General features: G+C 36.4%; 1 protein-coding gene and 1 pseudogene across 11 annotated transcripts in view; one reads left to right on the top strand and one right to left on the bottom strand.

Annotated features, from left to right (window-relative positions):
- Positions 1 to 21169, top strand: part of PIAS2 (protein inhibitor of activated STAT 2) — a 144164-nt gene that overhangs the window by 83802 nt on the left and 39193 nt on the right. For 3 of the 11 annotated variants that reach the window (XM_021092655.1, XM_021092622.1, XM_021092632.1), the window contains 3 exons: positions 8342 to 8481; positions 13983 to 14020; positions 16617 to 20331. In XM_021092655.1, coding sequence (XP_020948314.1) covers positions 8342 to 8481; positions 13983 to 14020; positions 16617 to 16799 — 361 coding nt within the window. In that variant the 3' untranslated portion in view covers positions 16800 to 20331. Of the gene's footprint in view, positions 1 to 928; positions 1086 to 8341; positions 8482 to 10784; positions 14021 to 16616; positions 20332 to 21169 lie in introns of those variants that run through there. The other 8 variants (XR_002344194.1, XR_002344195.1, XM_021092626.1 and 5 more) reach the window with 6 other exon arrangements.
- On the bottom strand, positions 6782 to 8102 carry LOC110256585 (annotated as a pseudogene).

The following is a 21169-nucleotide window of genomic DNA, read 5'->3' as shown; positions in this document are numbered from 1 at the left end:
CAGAAGCTGTTGCTGACCTATAGTAAGTGACAGGTTTGGGTGTTTAGCAGTTAGAGATTTTGGAATCTGCAGGAAAGTAGCAGAGGGCTCTTTTGACATCCTATGAGCTTAGTGTTTCAAACTTGGGTGTGCCAGTCTTGGCTTTCTGGCCTCTCAGTGCGTTTGTTTTCTCTGATGGCTTTATTTGGGTATAATTTATATACCATGAAGTTCTTCTGTCTTAGTATTCAATTGCACAGTTCAGTGATTTTAGTAAATTCATGGAGTTATACAATCATAACAATTCAGTTGTAGAATATTCTCAATACCCAGTAAGCGTCTCTCATGTTTGTATGCAGTTAATCCCCATGCACACCCCAAATCTAGGCAACCATGGATCTTTTTTTCCTCTCTATAAATGTGCCTGTTCTAGATATTTTATACAGGTGGATTTATATTTTCTGTGTACTTTTGCAACATGCTTTTTTATAGTTACTTTTGAAACCAGGAGAGTCAAACTTTTTGTGCTGCCTTCTTCACTGTATAAAATACTTAGATTTCCAGATGTGATTTACATGTTTTGTTTTAGTGGAACAGAAAATGAAATAGGTATCTCAGGTGGGTGTTTTCCCCCTGGGATGCTGATCATTGTTTCATACAATTTCATTGGCACTTACAGAATTTAAATGATAAAAAATGAAAATATAGTTTTGAAATGTTTACTGGAAACTTACAGGACTGAATACTCAGATGTGGTATTTCCAGATTTTTCTCTCTAATGATGCCCTTTAGAAGATGCTGGGAAAAGATGGATTCCACAGTGTTACAGTTAGATGGATTCATGCCAGGTTGAAGGGTCATGCAGAACGGAATAGACTGATGAATTGCCATGATCTTTGACTTGCCGTAGGATCTACCCTCTTTATGTTATTGAGCACGTTTTTATCAGGACTCAAAACTGGAGGAATGGCGTGTACATTAAGGGACAATCTGAAATGACTTCAAACATGTAGAGGAATCAGAATAGTTCACCCCGCTGATCAGCTACCATAGACACAGATGAAAGTCTCCTCACCTAAGTTAAAAAGAAAACAACAACTACCATTGTGAGTATAAAGTAGAAATTTATGACTAAACCAGCAACATAATGACAGTTTTGGTTTAAAAAGTCTAAATTTCAGGTACCCCGCTAATTCCATGAAGTCAGTGTGACTCTTAATACCAAAACTAGACTTACACATTCATAGCCAAACAGAAAAACTAATACGAAACAGGCTCACATTAGGAAGATCAATGAAAATTCTGAATTCAGTCTTAGGAACTCCTTTAACTGTGTATTAAAATGGCACCCATTACCACCAAGTTGCTTTATTATTGGGAAGTACATTGGTAAAATGAATCTTGTCATAGGACAACTAGTCAGCCCTCCCTGTCCATGGATTCAAGCAATCATGGATCATCACAGGTATTTGGGGATTGGGAGGGGCAGATTTTAAGTTCCAAAAAGCAAAATTTGAATTTGCTGATTGCTGCCAGCAACTATTTTCATATTAACTTGTACTAGATACTACAAAGTATAAGGTAATTTAGAGATAATTTAAAGTATATGGGAGGACATGCAAACACCACACTATTTTATATAGGGACTTGAGCATCAGTGGGTTTTGGTATCCATGGGAAGGGGGTGGAGTGGAAGGGAGATCCGTGGGTACTGAGGGGTGACTGTATATGGACATTGTAATAGATGCTGGACAGGCATTCAGTAAATTAATGGCCATTCCTCATGGAAATTCTTTTTCTTTTTTTTTTTTTTTTTATTTTCCCACTGTACAGCAAGGGGGTCAGGTTATCCTTAGATGTATACATTACAGTTACAGTTTTTTCCCCCACCCTTTCTTCTGTTGCAACATGAGTATCTAGACATAGTTCTCAATGCTATTCAGCAGGATCTCCTTGTAAACCTATTCTAGGTTGTGTCTGATAAGCCCAAGCTCCCGATCCCTCCCACTCCCTCCTCCTCCCATCAGGCAACCACAAGTCTCTTCTCCAAGTCCATGATTTTCTTTTCTGAGGAGATGTTCATTTGTGCTGGATATTAGATTCCAGTTATAAGTGATATCATATGGTATTTGTCTTTGTCTTTCTGGCTCATTTCACTCAGTATGAGATTCTCTAGCTCCATCCATGTTGCTGCAAATGGCATTATGTCATCCTTTTTTTATGGCTGAGTAGTATTCCATTGTGTATGTATACCACATCTTCCGAATCCAATCCTCTGTCGATGGACATTTGGCTTGTTTCCATGTCCTGGCTATTGTGAATAGTGCTGCAATGAACATGCGGGTGCATGTGTCTCTTTTAAGTAGAGTTTTGTCCGGATAGATGCCCAAGAGTGGGATTGCAGGGTCATATGGAAGTTCTATGTATAGATTTCTAAGGTATCTCCAAACTGTTCTCCATAGTGGCTGTACCAGTTTATATTCCCACCAGCAGTGCAGGAGGGTTCCCTTTTCTCCACAGCCCCTCCAGCACTTGTTATTTGTGGATTTATTAAGGATGGCCATTCTGACTGGTGTGAGGTGATATCTCATGGTAGTTTTGATTTGCATTTCTCTTATAATCAGCGATGTTGAGCATTTTTTCATGTGTTTGTTGGCCATCTGTATATCTTCTTTGGAGAACAGTCTATTCAGGTCTTTTGCCCATTTTTCCATTGATTGATTGGTTTTTTTGCTGTTGAGTTGTATAAGTTGCTTATATATTCTAGAGATTAAGCCCTTGTCGGTTGCATCATTTGAAACTATTTTCTCCCATTCTGAAAGTTGTCTTTGTGTTTTCTTTTGGGTTTCCTTTGCTGTGCAAAAGCTTTTCAGTTTGATGAGGTCCCATGGGTTCATTTTTGCTCTAATTTCTATTGCTTTGGGAGACTGACCTGAGAAAATATTCATGATGTTGATGTCAGAGAGTGTTTTGCCTACGTTTTCTTCTAGGAGTTGGATGGTGTCCTGTCGTATATTTAAGTCTTGCAGCCATTTGGAGTTTATTTTTGTGCATGGTGTGAGGGTGTGTTCTAGTTTCATTGCTTTGCATGCAGCTGTCCAGGTTTCCCAGCAATGCTTGCTGAATAGACTTTCTTTTTCCCATTTCATGTTTTTGCCTCCCTTGTCAAAGATTAATTGACCATAGGTGTCAGGGTTTATTTCCGGATTCTCTGTTCTGTTCCATTGGTCTGTCTGTCTGTTTTGATACCAGGACCACACTGTTTTGATGACTGTGGCTTTGTAGTATTTCTTGAAGTCTGGGAGAGTTATGCCTCCTGCTTGGTTTTTGTTTCTCAGGATTGCTTTGGCGATTCTGGGTCTTTTGTTGTTCCATATAAATGTTTGGATTGTTTGTTCTAGTTCTGTGAAAAATGTCATGGGTAATTTGATAGGGATTGCATTGAATCTGTAGATTGCTTTGGGTCGTATGGCCATTTTTACAATATTGATTTTACCAATCCAGGAACATGGAATATCTTTCCATTTCTTTACATCTTCTTTGATTTCTTTGATTTAAGTTTTATAGTTCTCGGCATATAGGTCCTTTACCTCCTTGGTCAGGTGTATTCCGAGGTATTTGATTTTGTGAGGTATCCTCGTGGAAATTCTTAATGGTTTGAAGCATTCACTACTCAAGCTGATTTGTTCTTAGACTGCATTAATAAAAGAAGCAGTGTCTAGGATACATACTAATGCCAGTTTTATTCCATTCTAAGCTAGAGAGCTTTCACTTAGACCATTTTAGTCAGAGCTGATCATCAAGGGTATTAATGAATGATTGCAGCCAGAGGAGGGGAGCAGGATGGTGAATAGTGGAAACTGTAGCCTGGTGGGTGAACGGGTCTAAGGATTGAAGCTGTTAAGCCAGGAGAAGAGAATATGGGATAGTTATCTTGTAGTTCTTGAAAGGGAGTCATTGATAAACTGGGTTAGGTTTATTCTTTGTTATAATATTTGGCAGATCCAAGTCCAGTGAATGAAAAATGGAAAAATTTCCATTGAGTTTTCCGATCACTAGGAAAGTTGATGTTTTGTACTAACATCATATTTTCTGACTTAAGAGTCTCCTGTCTCAGTGGAGACTCATGCTATGGTTATGTCATTTCTGTAATCCCCTCCACCTCTTTATTCTTTTCTGGCTTTGTTCCTGGTCATTCTTGTCAAATCCTCTCTTTTGTGTCAACATCTAGAATTTTTATGTTTTTTTTCCTGAGGTCTAAGTCTGTTGTAGGACTTCTTGGTCAGTGATAGCAAATGAGAGAAAAGTTACAGTTCAAAAAATCAGGTAAGCAGGTTTTTTTTTTTTTTTTAATTTTTTTTTAAGAGGTATTGTCTTAGGAAGAAAAGAAAAATCAATCTTATAAACAGTTTTACAAAGCACCAGGAATTAAAAAGCATTCTTCCTAGAAAAAAACCACTGTTAACACTTTGATGGTAAGTCTAGCCTCTTTTCTTGCATACCCTATCAGAAGAAACTTGCACCTTAATCTAAGACTTTTAGAAAACTTAGGATGTTTTTCTGCATTAAAGGATAATTTTCAATAAGATATCCCCTACCTAATTTTTTGGGAATTGAATCATTGATTTGTCATTAACAAAGAGACATTCCAAAGACAGGAAACAAAAGATTAGAGACAGATAAAGAATCTTTAGGAATTGGTAGCAAAATTGGATCTTCTTAATATTTTTTAAGATCAGAAAGTGGGAACATTCAGTGAATTTCAAATTTCAGATAAAAATTTGAGTTAATGAATTTTCAGACAAGTATGATGGATTCAGCACACAATCCAGAATACTAATATTTGCTGTCTAACAGCAGTTCAACTTTTTGCCGTGACATTACGGATAAAGCTATGAAAATTTATATATGTACACATACATATGCCTGTGTGTGTATTTGCCAGTCCTGTGAGGAGGGAGTAACAAATATTAAAAGCTTTTAAAAATGATTTATTCTAGCATCACATTTTTATACACACAGATCTACCAGACATAGCCATTTGCATTTCTCCGTGTTATTCCATATCTACAAATAGATCTGTTTTTTTGTGTAGGCATTAGAATCTTTTACCTTTCTGAATGTGGTCCTTGTGAAGATTCTGATTAAAACAGCAGTCTGCTACCAGATGATCCTAACTGAAAGATGAATTTCACTCATTCTGTATAAAGTTGAATTTGTGTTAATGGTTGCAAAGTTTAGGTAATAGGAATTGACCTATGCTAACTCTATGATATTTTCACATGCTATGACAGTGTTTTGTATTGGAGAAACAAGGAATAGTTATTTAATCATTCAGAGTTTAATGTTATGAGAACAGAAGATGGGCAATGGTTAGGTGTTACTGTGGTGACATACATGTGTGGGGACATTGAGCTTTCTCCCCTACAGATGTAAGTAGAGGGGCCAGGGTAAGAAAGTGAGGCTTGCTGTTCTCTGTAAATCTGATCTAGGTTGAAGAGTTCATTCAGGATTAAGACAAAAGATAGTCTCCAGTGTGAGATACCAAAGGAGGAGAAGGAGGGCAGCAGGAGGAAGGTAGCTATTGTCTTTTTCTTGTAAACCTGAAATTTTTCTTTTTGTTTCTTTAAGTGTCAGAGGAAAAGTGAGATTAAATGTACTTCTCACTTTTTTTAAAATAAATGAAGTCGTGTGTGTGTGTGTATTGTGTGTGTGTGTATAGTTCTTCAAAAACTTGCCTCTGAAAAATATGTATATATGATTAAGATATATTAATATGATGAGGCAGCCAGAATAATCAGAGCTGCTTTAAAATATTATATATATATATAATTTATTTATTTTTGGCCACAACGTGTAATGACTTGATGCTGTATCTCAGGTCCCAGATCAGGGATTGAACCCTGGGCTACAGCAGTGAAAGTGCTGAGTTGTAGCCACTAGATCACCAGGGAACTCCTGAGAGCTGCTTTTTAAACCCCTCTTTAGCACTGACACATGCCAGTTAATTTCTTTCTCCTTCCTACTGCCTGTGCCCCATCCCCCGATTTTGGATACACATCCTTGTGTGGGAGTTAGGATCATGTCTAATTTGAAAACAGTTGTGGTAATTCCCTGTTCTTTCATCCTTGTAGAGGCCCAGTGTCTTCAAATCTCCAGAAGACGACGTGCATTAATACAGTATACTTATTTGATCTCATCTCAGGGTTTCTCTTTCCCCATTTGGAGTCCACCTTTGTGGTTTTAGGTCAGACAGGTAACATTGGAGGCCAAGAAACCTCCTGATTCTAACCAAACCTGGTTGCTCTTTTTTTCTGTCGTCGTCTATGTCTGGAAAATGTGTTTTGAAATACCAGGCTTATGTCTCAGACATATTTCCTGTGCCTCCCAAGTGGATCAGTTTAAGATTTCTGAACTCTGACCTATGTTATTTATCTACTTTTTTGAGACTGACAGTTGCCAATACAGCCATGCATGTCCACTGCAGATGACTTCATATTTTGTGTTTCCAGTGGCACCTCTACTTTTGACAAATGGTACAGAATAGTTCAGAATGACAAGATCCTCATGTCATAATGCAGACTAGTTTTTAGAGGGCCTCCAGTGACTAAATAGAGTGTAATTATTTAAATGGTTTGAGATTTAAATTGAGGTTATGAAATAGTTTTGTCAGTTTAGAGTATGGAGGATGTCATGCAAATATATCATTTCTTATTAGTATTTAATAATCTGAGCAATAACAGGAAAATTTCCAACCATAGGAAAGAACATCTAGAGGACCTACTTGTCATCTCAGTCTAGCTTTGATGGTTCTGCTTTAAGTTTGTACTTAAAGTTTAAGTTGTACTTCATCCTTGTCGTGGTCCCTTCCAGCTACAGAGGTCTCTGCTTCTCTCATTAAGCTAGCAGTAGTGCTCTGGAATGCTGACCCTTATGTCCCCTGTGACCCTGTCTCCCCCCACCCCTTATTTTTTATTTTTCAAAGTGTACATGGTGGGATCTGTTCATGCATCTTTACTGATAGCTGGGGCATCTTCACGTTTGCTGGTTTTGGTGTAAATTTCTTGAACTCTGTGCTTCGAAACCAGTTTAATGAGTCCTTTACTAAGAAGCTACTGAAGGGCTGCCCTGGCCAGGGACCCATGGCTCTTCAGTTTCTCAGAGACAACAGCTGGGGTTATAAGCTTATTGGAGTTGGAAACTTGAGTACAAAGTTTGTCTTACATGGCTTTATCAGACAAGACTAGTTATTGAGCTTGTCCCAGATTTTGCCTTTGGACCACTTCTTTTTGGCCTTGCCCCCAGACCTGTTCACTGGGTCTTTGTCTTTCTCGGCTGACTTTCCGGCATCTTTCTTTTCCTTGCCATCCTTGGGCAGGCATCACAAAGCTGGGAGAGCAGCCTCGCTAAGATGTCAGACAAAAAGATGGCTACTGTCAGTCATAGGATCCATAATGTTGCTTAGTTTTTTGTAATATATTCAAGATGTTTTCTTGAGAATGTCTAATTGTTTACCCTGGGCTAAGATAAAATGATAAATTAAGTAGAAAGAATATAAAATCATTTTTCCCCTAAACTTTTAAAAAAATATGTTTAATTATAGTGCTTCTTGAAATTTAGAGTTGTTATATATGTATATATGTGTAGCATATACATATATACATATATAAAAATACCAATTATGAAATATATCTTGTGTATTTAATTTGTATTTTTTAGTAGCATGAACAGCTAATTTCAAAGTCGTAAGCCCTTTTGGAAAAGCAGGTGTTAACGTGGTAGCCAGTGTTTTTATTTCTGGATATTATGTCTTAAATCTGGAGTAATCATCTTATTCTAATTTCTGCTTGCTGCCTGCTGTTATCAGGCTGGCTGGCTTTAGAACTGGCTGTCTTTGCTCAGGTGATTCCCAGAGAAGATTGCTAATAATTAATACCATTCATGTTAGAATGGAAGAAATCATGGTTGAGCTAAAGTAGCTTCACTCATAAAGGTACCCTGATTTATATCAAATCTTAGGAGTCTTCTATTTTATTTCTAAATTTCTTTATATATGAGACTACTAATCTCCTCATGCATTCGTGGGTCAGAGTTTTATGTAGTACTCCAGCGCTGTACATCATGTTTTAATGCCACCTTTTTCTAACGTCACAGCTGCTGTTGAGAGCCAATGTATGTTCATGTTAAAGTGAAGACTGTTAGGAAAGAGGAGAGTGGGGCGGAGTCCTGTGTAGTAGGTAGCTACCCTGGAGTTGTTTTGAAACCTAGTGAACTTACGACTGAGAATGCCCAGTGGTACACCCCTTCTCTCCTGTGAACTAACAGCCAGATTGTTTGTAATTTCCCGTGCTATTTAAAACAGGGTTCTCATGTATCAGCCATCTTCTGTAAGGGTGCCCAGTGTGACTTCGGTTGATCCTGCTGCTATTCCGCCTTCATTAACAGACTACTCAGTACCATTCCACCACACGCCAATATCAAGCATGTCATCAGATTTGCCAGGTATGTGAAGTGTTGTTTTGGTTTTTATCAAGTTGTATCATTTATTTTTTGTCTTAATCTGTGGCGCAAATATGATTGAAATATTTTGAATAGAAATGCTCAGGAAATTTGAAGGGTTCACTTAAAGATAGTATCTGTTATCAGTACAGCACATTCAGTTCCTGTCTTTTTATCCATAGAGCAATCTATAGATTCTGGATGAGAGGAAATATAGTAGGAAAATAGGAAAATTGTATAGACTATGTTCTCCCTTGTAGAGAATTTGTACTCAGAGATTTGTTCTTGGTTTATTTATCATGGCAACTTCATGGGTTTGGGAGATTATTTTCTCATACTTTGCCCAACACTTCTTGGCGGCCCATCACAACTTCAGGTTATACTGGTGTACTCTGAGGCCAGTGTTGCCTCCTAGCTTTACCCTCTAAAAGTAGGGTCTGCCTGCTGTTTCCCTACAGCACTGCTTAATATTTAGGGATATCTTTTATATATGCGTATTAACTAAACAGTTAAAAACTTCAAGGCTGCTTGAATCACCTTACTACCAAGACTTATGCAAGCAAGGCCATATTATACAATTTAAGCCTTTCCTTCCCTCCCTCTTATTCCCCTCCCTCCATTGCCATTGTTTTTGCAGACTTTTTTTTTTTTTTTGGTCATTGTCATTGTCATTTGAGCAGGTTAGAGCCAGTGACTGATTAAATTTATGACGTCCCTTCTCTCTGAAGGGCCTTTTTATTGGAGTACAGTTACCCCTTCCTGTTATTGATCTATTCTTCTTGCCCCCTCTTAGTAAAGTTTTTATTTTAAACACAGTATGTATTCAATTGAGCAAAATCTGTTGTTAAAACAGTTGATAGCTGTGTACTCTGGCCCCGTGTAATGTTGTCACTTGAAATTTGTTCAGAATTTACTCAGTTTGAAAAAAATTTAATAGGAAAAAATAGTATCCATCAAAAAAATGTTGAATACTTTTTGCTTCTTAAATATGTTTATTCCATATGTACTTTGGGAATTGGTGTTTTAAAAAATTGTTTGTTAACCCAGCTAGCACCAGTTATAAAGTATTTGTTGATACAAAGCTTGATGCTGAGATGCAGATGAGGTTTCATGATCCATAAGAAAGGTGGAAACTCATAGAGTCTGAATTCTTAACTGCCATGTTTTGCTTTAACCATGGTTACTTTTAAATGAAGTTGAAGAGTATTCATGTCATTTTAATATGTGTTACAAACAAGCATTCCTGAAGGATTTGTTTCCTAAAGATCGTGAATTAAAAGTTAATCCTGGGGAGTTCCCATTGTGGCTCAGCCGACTAGTATCCATGAGGATGCAGGTTCGATCCCTGACCTCACTCAGTAGGTTAAGGATCTGGTGTTGCTGTGGCATAGGCTGGCTGCTGAAGCTCCGGTTTGACCCCTAGCCGTGGAACTTCCATGTGCTGCACATGTAGCCCTAAAAAGGAAAAAAAAATTAATCCTGGGGAGTTCCTCTGTGGCTTGGTAGATTAAGGATTCAACATTGTCACTGCTGTGGCTTGAGTCGCTGTTGTGGCACAGGTTCAGTCCCTGGCCCAGGAACTTCCACGTGCCAGAAATGCGACCAAAAAAAAAAAAATTAATCCTAAAAAAAAATAACGAACAGTCTCTGTTTACTAACTGATTCTGGCCATTTAGCAGTAAAATAGATACAATGTACAAGTCGCTTTTTCGAACTTTTCAAATTATGTGAGTTTGGATGAATTTTTAATTTCAGAGAATTGCTATTATTTAAAATTTGGGGCATAAAATGAGATGTTATAAAATTTGCAGATTTGAGAAAATGCAGTAAAATGTTAACTGTGTATTTCATAAAATATATTTCAAGCTGATATTAGGGAACTAAAACATTATAATATCCAAGGCTGATATTTAGCTAATTTAAGCCAGTATAGGGACTGATTACTAAAATATTGAGATGCTTTATCAGTTGATAAACTGAATAGAATAGAATCTCTTGTACTTTAAAAGATTTACCAGTTTATTGTCACCTATGAATTATGTGGCAGTTAATGTATCTTAATAGTTTAGTTTTTATTTTGGTTTTATATGGTTAGTGTGCTCTTTTATAATTAGTAATTACTTTGGGGTTTTTTTGTGCATAATTTTAATGTAATTAGTCATTCTGTACAGTTTTTATATTTATAAATTTAATAATTTATAATAAAATATTAAATAGAACACCAAGAATGGAGAGATGACAGACTTTTAATACATTTCTTAACATTCCTTTTAAACATCATAAACATGAATCTTCTGAATCTGCAGGAGGACGAAGAAGAAATGATATTAATAATGAACTGCAGCTCGGATCATCTTCTGATACTGTTCAACAGTGAATGCAAAATAAAACAGATAATTTGTATTTATGGAATGGAAAACAGCTTGATTATTTCACGAAAAAAATATGACTGCCTTATTATTGCTCGTGCCGTATTGTCAGGTGCGAGTGGTGCTCAAAAGTTGTGTCATTAAAATTTCAAAGTGCGAAACATTTACATATTTAATCATGTAGCGCTTATGTTTTGTTAAAGTTGATGGCTCAAGTAAGGAAAATGTGTTGTTATTCATTAATAAGACATAAAGTCAGTTTCACATGAAGTATTTAAAATCTAAAAACTACAATTTTATCAATATTTATAAACCACATTTAGAATATGTCATCAGAATTTTTAACACTACTTGCTTTTCAGTTAAAGATAATTGGGAATTTCAACCATGACATCCTTAGGAGGGCCTAAAAATATGTCAATACAACATATCGTTGCTTTTGAAACTTACAGTGACTTGAGAAAAAAAGCATTCTACCAAACTTGCAAAATAAGACAGTGACATTTAATCACCATTCATGAAACTTCCATCTATCTCATGTATGAGTTTTAATAGCTTATACTTAGAAAGTAGAATCATAAGATGTTGATAATAGTTTTTTTAATAGAAGGAATAACACCTGAAATTCTCTATCAAACTTCATTGTTACTATTTGAGAAGAAATGGTTTCAGTAAGAAATATATACATTACAACATTACTGAATTTTGTGTGGACATCTCTGTAATGCTCAGGAGACAGTAGGTTTCAACCAAAACTTTGGGAAAATTTATAGGTATTTTATTATGGCAGTGTGTAAGTCACCGTATTCATTTATCCCTGGATGAGGTGTCAAAAGGTATAGATCAAGTAAATTTCTCAAAATATGTTAGCAATAGAGTGTGTAACTACTAGCACATGTGAAATAATGATCAGAATTACAGTACAACTGAAGAGCTGGGAGTTGAAAGAATGAAAATATGGAGAAACTTGGCACCTCGATAGACAGCTTCCAGTGCTAGAACTGCAGAAACAGTTTGAAAATTATATCAAGCCTGTGTATTTATTTAAATTGAAGTTATTAAATGGGAATAGACATTTAGGAAATGAGCGGTTGGGGAGTTCCCGTTGTTGCACAGCAGAAACAAATCCAACTAGGAACCATGAGGTTGCTGGTTCAATCCCTGGTCTTGCTCAGTGTGCCAAGGATCTGGCATTGCCGTGAGCTGTGGTGTAGGTCGCAGATGCAGCTTGGATCCTACGTTGCTGTGGCTGTGGCGTAGGCTGGCAGCTGTAGCTCCGATTGGACCCCTAGCCCAGGGAAATACAGCAAAATTGGCTTTAGAGGTTTGACAAACATTAAAAGTGAGTGTATAAAATTAAGTGAACTATTAAAAACAAGATATTATATAAAGAAAAATGTACCTTTTGAGGCAAAATTAATAAAATTAATAAAATTAAGCCAATGAATTAAATGACATGACAGTAAATTATTTTTGTGACTTAGTCAATAGAAATATTGAATAATTTATAAAGCTCTGAGAAGATACTATAAGGATTAGACAAATTTTGAATTACTGTTCAGCTGAAACAGGATTTATCAGACAGTATCATTAATGTGAAGAAAAATTCTGCTTATTGAGATGTCACCTAATTACTATCAATTCAATGGGGAATTCCTTGGAAAACGTGGTTGTGTTTTTCTTTGTCCAGTGTGTTGGCTCAGACCTCGCTGTATCATACAGCCTAGTGACAGGCATGTGAATTGAAAAGTCATACCAGCAATTTTCAATAATGCTTTAGAAATTTAATGATTTCTTTCAGATGATTGGTGCTATAGCTTGTATTACTCGCTGTGTACTTCTATTATACCCTTAGCGATTATAAGGGAATAAATATACTTTAATATTTTGATTTATAAATTATTCATACTCATTATTAAAAATTTTAATTATCATTTCCCACTAATAGTCTCTATTTAGAGTAACAGTCTACACTCTGCATGATTGTTATATTTGAGGTGACATGAGGACCAGCATATAAAAATTCATGGAATGAATAGAAATTGGCCTGTCTTCATAACCTATACCTAGTATGTGATTTTTATTTTTTTGATGTTTTGAAATTTATTCATACAGGTCTTAGGGACCTGACCTAGAAGTTTATTGCTAGACTTTACAGAACTGAAGGTTTTTATTTTTTAATTTTTTGTCTTTTTTGGGCTGTACCTGCAGTGTATGGAAGTTCCCAGGCTAGGGGTCGAATAGGAGCTGTAGCTGCCAGCCTATGTCACAGCGATGCCAGATCCAAGCCTTGTCTGTGACCTACACTGCAGCTCACATCCATGCCAGATCCTTAACCCCCTTAGCAGAGCCACAGATCAAACACGCATCCTTGTGGATACTAGTCGGGTTCATTACCACTGAACCACAATGGGAACTCCCAAGTTCTTTATTTTTTATTGTTACAACTTTTAATATTTCAAAATGGTATTACTGAACAAACATTCCTGTTTCTGAAGCGTAATTGGAGAATCCCAGATCTTTGGTTCAGAAAACTGCATTAACTCATAACCCAGTAAACCTTGGTAAGATTCAGCTTGTGAGTAGCAGTTATTAAATGCTTGCTTTGTGCAGAGCATTGAACTGTGTACTACTCTTGTTGTGGGGACAGGAGGATAGAGAGCTGTCCGTGAAATAGACATCTGTCTGTCTAAGAAGTGGTGTGTTAGATAAAGCTCAATGTGGTGTATTTCTAAAAAAATAAATGTGAAGTATCTTAAGAGTCTATGTGTTTTTTAGTGATCTGAATCCAGATCATGATCTCTTCAATTTATTGTTTCTCATTCTGCTAAGTGATGAGAGGGGGACATTTGTTTTGACTAGTCCTATGTATCTGAAAAATTTTGAACTGCTCCCTTTAAGTCTCTGGGAGGTGGTTTTTCCAGTTGCTTTGTCAGGAAATATGTTCATCTTGAGGTTTTATGCACATTAAGCATCCTCAAACGTCCTGTTCGTGGTATAGACCTTCCATACAGCAGAATGGTAAGACCTTAACCCAGATGTTTTATGACTTAACGATAAATAAAAAGTGATTTTGGGAAATAATTCTTGTCTCCAGAATATGAGACAACTATTAACAGAACATTTTTGTTTTAGGTTTGGATTTTCTTTCCCTTATTCCAGTTGATCCCCAGGTATGTATCCTGAATTTAAGCAACTAATTTGTATTGATTGTTGGTTGTGTCATACTAACTAAAAATGACCAGTTGCATAAAATCAGGACAGTAAACTCTCAGTGACTTAAATTGATGGAAAGGAAGTACAGTATAAATCACAACTTTATTTGGAAGGATAAAATTGCTGTTTTTCAGTTTATACTATATTGGCCTTAATACTTGAATATTTATTATGTTTTATTTAGATTAATATAATCAATTGGCATTTCTTACAAGCATTTGAGTGATTAAAATGAAGGGACGCAGTTCTAGATGGCTGGAAGTGTAAAACTTTAGAGATAATTTGTAAAACACTTATTCTGTGCATGGAAAATAGCTGAAGCTTGGTTCTTCCTTGGTTTTAAACGCAGTCAGATTCAGATTTTGGAGATGCCGTATTTTAAAATTGCCCCCGTTTTCTCTGTCAGGAACTCTAGAATCTTTGTGTCCCAACACGAAGACCTTTCAGTAAGCATGGAATCCACCAGTAGGCCTAGAGCAGAGGGGAGAAAGGCATGAGAGAGGCGAAGGGGAAAGCAAAAGAGAAGGACTTTGAGAGAAGTGTTGAGTAGGGAGGGATGGAGGAAGAACCATGGACCGCGGCTTTGTATGCTGCTCAGAATCAGCTAACCACAGGTCTCGTATTAGCGTCTTGCTTCACTATGTATCTGATCACACAAACAGCACTGGAAATTCGGGCTCAATGTCATGGGCACAGAATGAGTTTCTTCTCATCCTGAGTTGATTTAATACATCAGTAGATTCTATAGCAAAACATCTATATATATTTTCTAGGAAATAGATTCTTCAGTCTTAAATCATTACTGATGTTTATGTGAACCACCCTTTTTGAAAAAAAAATGATCTTGGAACCAAGAGAATTTTAATTTTATGGGACTATTTAGTATGCTTGGTATCAGGCTACCTTGTTTGATAAGCCAAATGAAGTGTTAGGTTGTGCCTTCGGTTTTCCTTTGGAATCCTTAGATTTGTTTTACTTTTTCCTTGTGCAGATATGTTGGAATTACATGTAGAGGTACAGAGTTAGGTATAAATTAGCTGCAACCTGAGTATTATAAGATTTCAAGGCACAGAAGCTATTGATAGCAGGACTGTAGTGTCTAGCATTCATTTTATAAATGAAAAAGAACACCGTTTTACTACTGGGTGGTCCAAAACTGCCTGGGAGGTAGTAGAAATAAAATGTTAAGTTTCTGAGATTTTTCCAGATTCTTGCCTCAATTTTAGTGGAAAATTAGAAATTGATTTAACTTTAAAGAAGTTAAGACTTGGCAATGTAACTAACTCTCTTTAGAGGTTCTTAGAAGTTCTTTAAGAACTTCTCCCCCTTAACCAATGTTTCTTGAATCTCTTTGTGCCTGGCATTTGTTTTATTGGTGAACCAAGACAGTTGTCCATCCTAAACATTAAATTACTTTTTTGAAAGGCAGCCTGAATTTTAGTTGTTATTCCTTCACTAACTGGCAACCTTAAACCTGGGGCTGTTGTTTCCATTTTATGGTCTTTTTGAAGATCATGTACTCTCAACAACTTCAGTTTTAAATTTCTGTTCTTAATATCTTTGATTATAGGCTGTATTATATATAGAATTGATAATATTGATCAGATATCCTAACTGATCTTTCATACAGTCAATCTAAACACAAACTTAGGGCCTCTCTTGTGGTATATTCTGGAGCTCGCTTATCTCTCTAAAATCAGTGCAGTTGTTTCCCCTCATAAAAATATTCCGCAGTGATAAGAAGGCTTCTGGCTCCTGTTTCTTTTTGTTCCTTCTGGTCAGTATTGGAGTACTAACAGATTGGACTTGGTTTGAGAATCAGCAACTAGGATGTTAAAGAAACCAGAAATATGAACACTCGAGGGTGTGTTAGCAAGCATCTCAAAGGAAGATTAGATTAGAACAGATCTCTTTTAAGATTGACTCCAAAGTTCTGTGAACAAGTGAGGGAATTCTCATTCTGAGCATCCTGTGGAAGTTAGCGCCCACCCACATGGTCTCTGTATTAGAATGTATGCTGTCTTCTACATGTATGTACAGAGGAGTCAGATGCTGCTTTTCTACTGATCAGTCTTAACATTAGTCCTTAAGGGTCTGGTTAATACTGAATTTTGAAAGAATTGCTGAATTTTGCTTTAGCATTTTTGCTTAACACCATTAGAAATAAGTATTTATTAGCCTTTTACAGTGTGCTTAAACCTGGTGTAAATACTGAGCAAATTCTTTTTGATATTTAGTATGAATCATGATTGTGGGACCAGTATTCAGTTTTAAATAATTTCAGTTATTGTTGCCATTTTTGTACTTGTACCTCCATATTTGATGAACGAATTCTATAAATTTTGAGAGAATCAAGAATATGCTGCACTCACTAAGTAATGTAAAATAAATTCATGCCACCTTCCATCCAAAGATGTGAAGTTTTGAGAAATGTTTAAATCCCACTGATGTTTAAATATGTGGCTATCACTTGTGCATATCTTAACAGTTTCTAGTCTCTTTATTTAAAATCAATGTAGCCTCTTCCTCATCGGCATCATTGTTTGTTTCAAGCAGTACTGTCCTCCTATGTTTTTGGATAGTCTCACCTCACCCTTAACCGCAAGCAGTACGTCTGTCACCACCACCAGCCCCCATGAAAGCACTACTCATGTTAGTTCATCCAGCAGCAGAAGTGAGACAGGGGTCATAACCAGCAGTGGAAGTAACATTCCCGACATCATCTCATTGGACTAAAAGGAGGACTCACTCGATTCTAGGAATCATTCGTCAAAGCTGCTTTCTTGGATCCCTGATCCGCGGAAGCTATTTTTTGGTAACAGTTACTTTGATATTTATTGAAACGTCAAATGGATTCTTTTGCCTTTCGAGAGATGAACACAGATGACTGCAGCAAGAACCACATGACACGCAAGGATTTTTCTTATCCCTGCTGTACTCTGAGCATCAGACACATCCAGCCATAACTGTATCTTCTTGAGAGATGGATTTCAATTTCATACGTTACTGGATGGATTCTACAAATCAGTTAATTTTTTTGTTGTAATAAACAGCAATAAAATTATGTAAATATTCAAGTAAACGTTTTTCTAATTAAAAAGAATGTAATCAGTGGTTCTAAAATGACAGCAATCTTTGTTAAACCTGATGTGAAGGAAAAAATATATGGAAAGACATTAATGTTTGCCGAATGAGTCCGTTCCATGGAGATTTGTTCTCTTTCGTTGAAGTAATGAAGTCTTGATAAGTGGCCAAAGCTTGGGTTCGTTCCACTTTTCTTCCTGCAGTTCCACTTTCCTTCCTGATTCCATCCAAGAAAAATGGCCCTTGTGTTACACATTTTTCCCCGTGTCATTTACATTTGATGCTGTGTGCTAATGAATGCAGAGTGAGGTTCTGGGATTTGGTTGTGCTTTGTTAAGTGATTGTACTGAAGAACACTATCACCGACTGCCCTGACATAATGTGTGTTATTTTTGGTAATTGTACATTTCTCATTTTGGAGATTTCTATGAATTGGGCTTACCTTCTCATAAAAGAAAGTCTCTGCAGCTGTTGAATGAAATTTTTTGGAGTGAGGTGTGGCTGGAATGTTTGTTAGAATTTTGTTCATGCTGTCCAGAAATACTGAGAGCTTGGTGGCAGTGCTTCGAAGAACAGATTTAGGAGCAGTGGGAATAACAAAGTCTAATTTCTTCCTGAAGACTTCTTTTGCTCCTTTATGTTATAGAAAAATGTACAAATCTTCCTTGCAACTTTCCCGTTTAGTAACACTGACAAAGGAAAGATGTGTTAGATCTTATATTTCTCATAATAGTGGTTTTCAGACTTAACAAACAATACCAAAGGGAAGGGGGTGGCATCAAATTTCCTTTTCCTTTTTTAAAAAGAATTTTTTCCTAAAACTGAGAAGGACAAAACAATTAGAAATGTTTGAATGTAAGAAAGGATGGGAGAGGATGGGCCTGAAACCCACTTTGAAGACTGCTCTCTTGAGTATTTGATTTTAAATCTCATAGGAAACTTGAGTTTTACCCTTAGAGGAACATTTTTATCCAAATGTTAATATTTTCCTTTGCTTCATTTGGCCGCAGAATAATTTCTGAGTTCTTAAGGAGTTAATAGTTCCCTAATGTTTAGCTTTCTCTACCCGAACTATATCTACTTTAAAAATCAGTCGTTTTTTAAAATGGGTTAATCTGATTTCTCCAACGAAAGTGGCCAGATGAAGAGCCTCCCAATTTCAGTTAGGAAAGGGAATGCATTACTTCAGGGTTTGTGCAACTCCAGGGAGCTGACTTGTCACTGGTTTTCTACACCTTCTCAGTTTTTCATGGCCTCTGTGCTATTTTGTACCGACTCATTTCATATGATTTTCTACGTCATCCCTTTGGCTGAATCTTCCCCTTAATGTATTATCCCTTTTGGAGAGCTGCTTATTAAAAACATGGAAGACAAACCTGAATCTTCTTGCCAATAGTTGCATCATAGTTGCCAGTTGTACCTTCTTAGTCTACTTTATAGTCCTTTGGTCCAGATGCAGAATTTCTTCCTAGTAAAATTTGATGTTGCTGCTCTCAATAAGGATGCAAGTTCTGTTAACTCTAATAGAAAAAGTAACCTGATTTATGTGGTATAATTTGTTAATAAAGAAATGCTGTATATTTGTTACCATTTTGTTACCCTTTAGATTCTCAAAGCCCCTCCCCCCCATTTAACCAACAAAGTTTTATAAAGTAAATGAACAAATTAATAGAAATTAGTTTATTTACTTGGTTCTGGTAACTCATACCTCTGTGCTTTTATAGTTGTGCTTTGCTTCCTTTTCACTATTTTATGTGAACAGTTTTATTGTTCATTTTTGGTGCTTTACATACATTTCACATAAATTTTTAATTTATCTCATACAGGCGACTAACATTTTAAAAAATATACTTTTAAGTTTATAATCTTAAAATTGGGACTTTTGTGTATCTTTGAAGGTGAGTAATTTTCTTTATGCTTTTGGCGCTATGGGAATAGCGTGCTTTTTAAGCCATTGTCCTTTTTTTAGTATGGTCACTAAATATTTTTACTAAGACCCTGACTTTGTAGCAGTTTCTTTTACAGCCGAGATATCTGCCCAACCAAGTATAATTCAGTTTCAGAGGAGGTTATCTATAGCTGTTACTTAGATGTCAGCCCACGAGTGACATCTTTAACAATGACTGACAACGTTTAAGGAAAAGAAACCGTAGCTACTAGTCTCCTACGAACACTTACCGTGTATTTTCATTGTGATTCACATAGAAATGTTAAGAGATTTCCTTGCTTTGGTAACTCCTGACAATGTAACTGGTGCTGAGTGTAGCTTCACGCTTAAGGTCTGCTGACATTCACTAACTTTCTGACTCTTAAGTGAGCCTCTGTAGGATTTTGTTTCCATTTCTGCCCAGAAGGTATAAATACTAGGCATCTGTCATAGGGTAATTATACAGGCCACATGAAACAGTAGAGGTAAATTTAGGTTATATGACATTTACTTGATGATGTATTTCAGGAAAGCCAGAATGAAAACACCATGATTAGGTGAACGATTGTGAGTGTAAATGAAGAGATCTGTAACTCTTGGTACAAAGTTTCCCTAGGGTAGACTCTTAAGGAATTGGAAGAAAGGTAAGATGTTGAATTTTAGATGAATAATATTCAACAGAGACCATTCTGACTTTGAATTCAGACCCGTCCTGGACATCCATCATTTAGTAACCAAGTCTGCTTGTCTTCTGCTCAAAAAGTATTTATTAGATACATTTTGCCTTTTCAAGTAAAGTTGATTTTTACAAAGCATTAGTCTTCAGGTCTGTTTTTCATTTCTCTCTAGCCCCACAATGCGTAAAAAAAACAAGAGTGTCATTTTTTTTTTTTCTGATAAAACAGTTTTATTTTCCTAATCTTTTTCACCTTGGAAAATGTAGAACCGTGCGCCATTTTGATTTAGGTCTGGTGAGGTGTTTTGTGACTCTAGATCCATGGGAGCATGGATGAAGTTGTTTAGATTGTGATTATTGACTGAACCTGATTCACCATCTTTTCCTGCTACAGTTCTTCACGAATATGGTGAAACTTGTAGAAACAAATTTAATAATTTCTCTGCTTTTTAAAGAGTCTGATGCTCCTGTCAAATGAATGACTGTTTGTACGCCCCCACTTTTTTGTCATTGTTGTTAGGAACCACGCTCCAGTTCCTAGCAGAAACAAATAAAGCTGTACAAAAACGCCCATTCTTCTTTAATGCTTGCCTGATTCAATAATGTTTTTGTTTTTCTGTTTTTGTTAGCAATACACGCTTATTGTGGGAAATCTAGACAAATAAGAAAAGTTGAAAAAGGCACTTTAATATTTTTCATATTTCTTGCCAGTCTCTTTGCTATTTGTGTATGATTTTCCATAGTTTTATTCATTCTCAGTATAATTTGTATCTTTCTTTTTTTCCCCTCAATCTATAGGCATTATTCCTGTGTCATTAAAAACTGTGTTGTATGGATGTGCATTCCTCTTACCTTTCCCTGTTGGACATTTTAGGCTGCATCTCAGGATGCAGTGTTGCAGTGCATGTCATTGTGCATAAATTATCTCCTTAGGATATATTCCTAGAGGTGGAATTTCTGAGTCAAGGGTGTAAATACTTTCGTAGTTTTTTGATTCATACCACTTTTCCAAGTGGTTTTATTAATTTATGCTACTCCAGCCATTTGGTATGGGAAGAACTGTCTAACCATATTTTCCAAGAATATGTGCCATTTATATCTATGCAGGCATCTACAAAAGGCCCTCCACCTGACCCTGATGTCACTGATTTGGAGAAATTAGCAGAGATTTTCCTGGGATGTCTCAATTTCAAATACATCTATCTGAAACATTCCCCAAACACCTGCATAAGGATAGCCAAATGATTTTTCACAGTTGGTGCTTTGAAGTAGCCCATTGTTATACTACATTTTCCACTTTTAGTTAGAAAATCTTGACTTTTCTATTTTAAGACCATTGTGCCTCAGGCCAGCCCTAAGTAGCCAGCTCTCTTTTTTTCCTCTTCCTTTAGGGTCCATTTTGGCCTTTCTGAGCTCCCC

This window comes from Sus scrofa, chromosome 1 (assembly GCF_000003025.6).
Source record: "Sus scrofa isolate TJ Tabasco breed Duroc chromosome 1, Sscrofa11.1, whole genome shotgun sequence".
NCBI lineage: Eukaryota > Metazoa > Chordata > Mammalia > Artiodactyla > Suidae > Sus > Sus scrofa.
The sequence above is the reverse complement of the archived record's forward strand: the minus strand, read 5'-3'. Positions and strand labels throughout refer to the sequence as shown.